General features: G+C 46.1%; 1 protein-coding gene across 3 annotated transcripts in view; it reads right to left on the bottom strand.

Annotated features, from left to right (window-relative positions):
• ATM (ATM serine/threonine kinase) overlaps positions 1-2,696 on the bottom strand; it is a 77,140-nt gene extending 74,444 nt beyond the window's left edge. For all 3 annotated transcript variants that reach the window (XM_075049985.1, XM_075049984.1, XM_075049983.1), the window contains exons 1-3: positions 2,555-2,696; positions 621-722; positions 423-535 (exon numbers count right to left, since the gene is read on the bottom strand). In XM_075049985.1, the coding sequence (XP_074906086.1) occupies positions 423-535; positions 621-692 (185 nt within the window). In that variant the 5' untranslated portion in view covers positions 693-722; positions 2,555-2,696. The remainder of the gene's footprint in view (positions 1-422; positions 536-620; positions 723-2,554) is intronic.
• Between the last annotated feature and the right edge of the window lie 54 nt (positions 2,697-2,750).

Here is a 2,750-nt window from a genome sequence, read left to right on the forward strand (position 1 = left end):
ATTCACAAGCCATGGTCTTTCTATTGTGTCCTGAAGAACTCAGTAACACAAAAATTTCTAATGAGCTATCTACAATCTACATATGAATGTCATATACGTTGAAAATCAGATGCAGAGGATAATTTTCAATAAAAGAAAGTAACTATTATTTTTGCAAGGAAAAACAACCACCCAATTAATGATCAGTTTCCTAGCAGTTTGGTTTTCTGTATAAGTGTTGCATTTTGGGCTATTTCAAATTTACTTCCTTTAGATTTCAAAATTACGTCCTAATTAACATTAGTCATTTCTTGTTTGCAAGCTGACAAGAAGTCTAAATCAATCTGCAGAAAGATAAACATTCAAACAGGCCCAATAAACAGAAGAATGATGTTCTATATAAGAAAATTGCAACCATTCACAAAGGAATAAAAGGAAACTACCTAAATACAGCATCCCAGTTGAGTTGCTTTCCTTGTTTAGAATCAGAATTCCGGTCCAGCTGGAGAACTGTTTCAGAATCACGGAGAAGCCGCTTGAAATTTTCAATTTCTTTCTGAAAATGTATTTCAAGAAAAAGAATTATTTACGATTCCCTTCTTTGCTAATTGAGGCACACACACCAAAAGAAAACTTGTTACCCTTCGCTCCACAGCTTTCTCATTTTCAAGGCGACGACAACAAATGAGCAGATCATGTAATGCAAGACTCATGGTTCAGTTTAACAGAAGACTCATTTGTATCTGCAAACAGAAGAAAAGGATAAAACAGAGCCAAGTCAACCAGTAAAAAAATTGGGAATGCAATATATTGAAAATCCAGTATCAAACACAACTACAGCATTATTTCACTGAAAAGCTCATTTGTGACCAATAAGACTAACCGAGACACAAGACTGAAGCGAAGTCTCACATCAAGAACATAAACTATTCCCACAGGCAACAGTCGTAAAGATTAACAGCAGAGATCCCCCTCACATGACTCTGACTTCCTCCCTTTTTATGAGTGATAACACAGTAGAGTTGGTCAGACAATATGGAGCAAAACTTTAATAAGATTAAAACGACACAGAACTGAATACATTCAGGCAAACAGCACTAACTTTCAGCAGCTAGCTATTATCAGTAGCTGTCTTAACCTGATGCTGCCAGGAGAAGGTAGCACTTTGAAAACTCTTTTCCTCTCTCATATCCTACATTTTCAAAGGTATGGACTATCATATTGACAAATCCCTCTGGACTCAACATGCCAAAGGATGCTCAAGTATCAATCGTAAGTGGAAACAACATTTTCCTTCTCTGATCGCTTAAAATTATGCCTCATCTCCTTCAACAGAGGTTGGAATTAGCTAAACCTTGCATTTTAGTTATGTTGATGCCTGTCATGACAATGACATTGTATACAACTTCCATGCTTCTCTCTTTACACCTTTAAAGCAGAGCCAAGAGAAACTTTGTCTGAAAAAGACAGGTAAGACAAGTTGGAAATAACTCCAAGCATATGCTGCTGAGGTTGCAATAAGCAACTGAGAATGGGTGTTCATGATGCACAGCACTAAATCTTGAGCACTTAAGTGAGAATATAAAAATATCCACCTGGACAAGGAAAACTTTAAGTATCTACTGTCTTAGAGTGTATTTATTTCCTTTGGCTTCAATCAAGATCTAGCTGGGACTAAGTATGATCAGAGATATGGTGACCAATAGGTGTGTATGAAAAGCATGAAGGCTGGCTGTACTGTACAATGGAACTAATTTAAATGATGTAGCGTTCCTTTACTAACTTACTGTTTTTGCTGAAAAAGAACCAAAAGGAAAAAGTAACTTTTTAAACACTAATAGCTTCTAAAATGCTGATGGGCTGAAAAATGGCTGACCCAGAACTGTGGCAACACGGGTTGTATGTTGCAAGGACTGGGAATCCAAGGGGAAGAAGTGACTCCTCTCGTTTGTACTTAATGGTATTTCAACAGCCGTAACAACAACAGGGTAAAGTTTCTCAGATGGCATCCATCTACTATTTCTCTTACTTATTACATAGTTCTCGAATTGTCACAGTATGACCACGTTCATTCCCTACAAAAATTACACCGGGCAAGGAAGGAACCCGCCACAAAAAGACAAAAAAAAAAAAAAACCACAAAATCACGGAGAGGTGTTTACTAAGCAGCTGCAGAGGTGCTCAGGCAGAGGCGTACAGGGTAATTACAAGTAAAGGGCGCCATCCAGCCGCTCCTAGACGACAAGCTCTGGCTCTCCGATACCCCCGCGAGGCCGCCCCACACCACGCAGGAAGCCCGCCGGGGACCTGCAGCCGGAGCCGCCGCCGCCGCCCCCCCACCTCCGCAACAGCGGCACGCCCGCCCCACCGAGCCCGGGCCCGGGCCCCTCACCTCAGCCGCCGCCGGGCGGCGGGGCTAAGGGCCGGGCTCACCACCCCCCCGCCAGCACTCGAGCCCGGGGAAGGGGAAGGCCGAGCAGCGCCCTCAGGGCCACGGAGCCTCGGGCGCGGGGAGAGGCCGCGTCGCCACCGCGGCCCGGTGCGGGTCGGAAGGGGAGGACAGTAGCGGGCTCACCTCCGAGCGGCGTGGCGGAGCGGCGGGAGCCGGCCGGGGAGAACGGCCACCCGCGGCTGCGGTGCGCGCCCGCCCCTCCCCCGGCGGCGTGGAGCGGAGCGGGGCCCACGTGCGGCGGCAGCGGCGGCTGCGGGCAGACCTGGAAGCGGATGCGCGGCGGCGGCGGCGGGTTCCGGCGGAAGGGGCCGGGCGCGGC

This window comes from Buteo buteo, chromosome 18 (genome assembly GCF_964188355.1).
Source record: "Buteo buteo chromosome 18, bButBut1.hap1.1, whole genome shotgun sequence".
Classification (NCBI taxonomy): domain Eukaryota; kingdom Metazoa; phylum Chordata; class Aves; order Accipitriformes; family Accipitridae; genus Buteo; species Buteo buteo.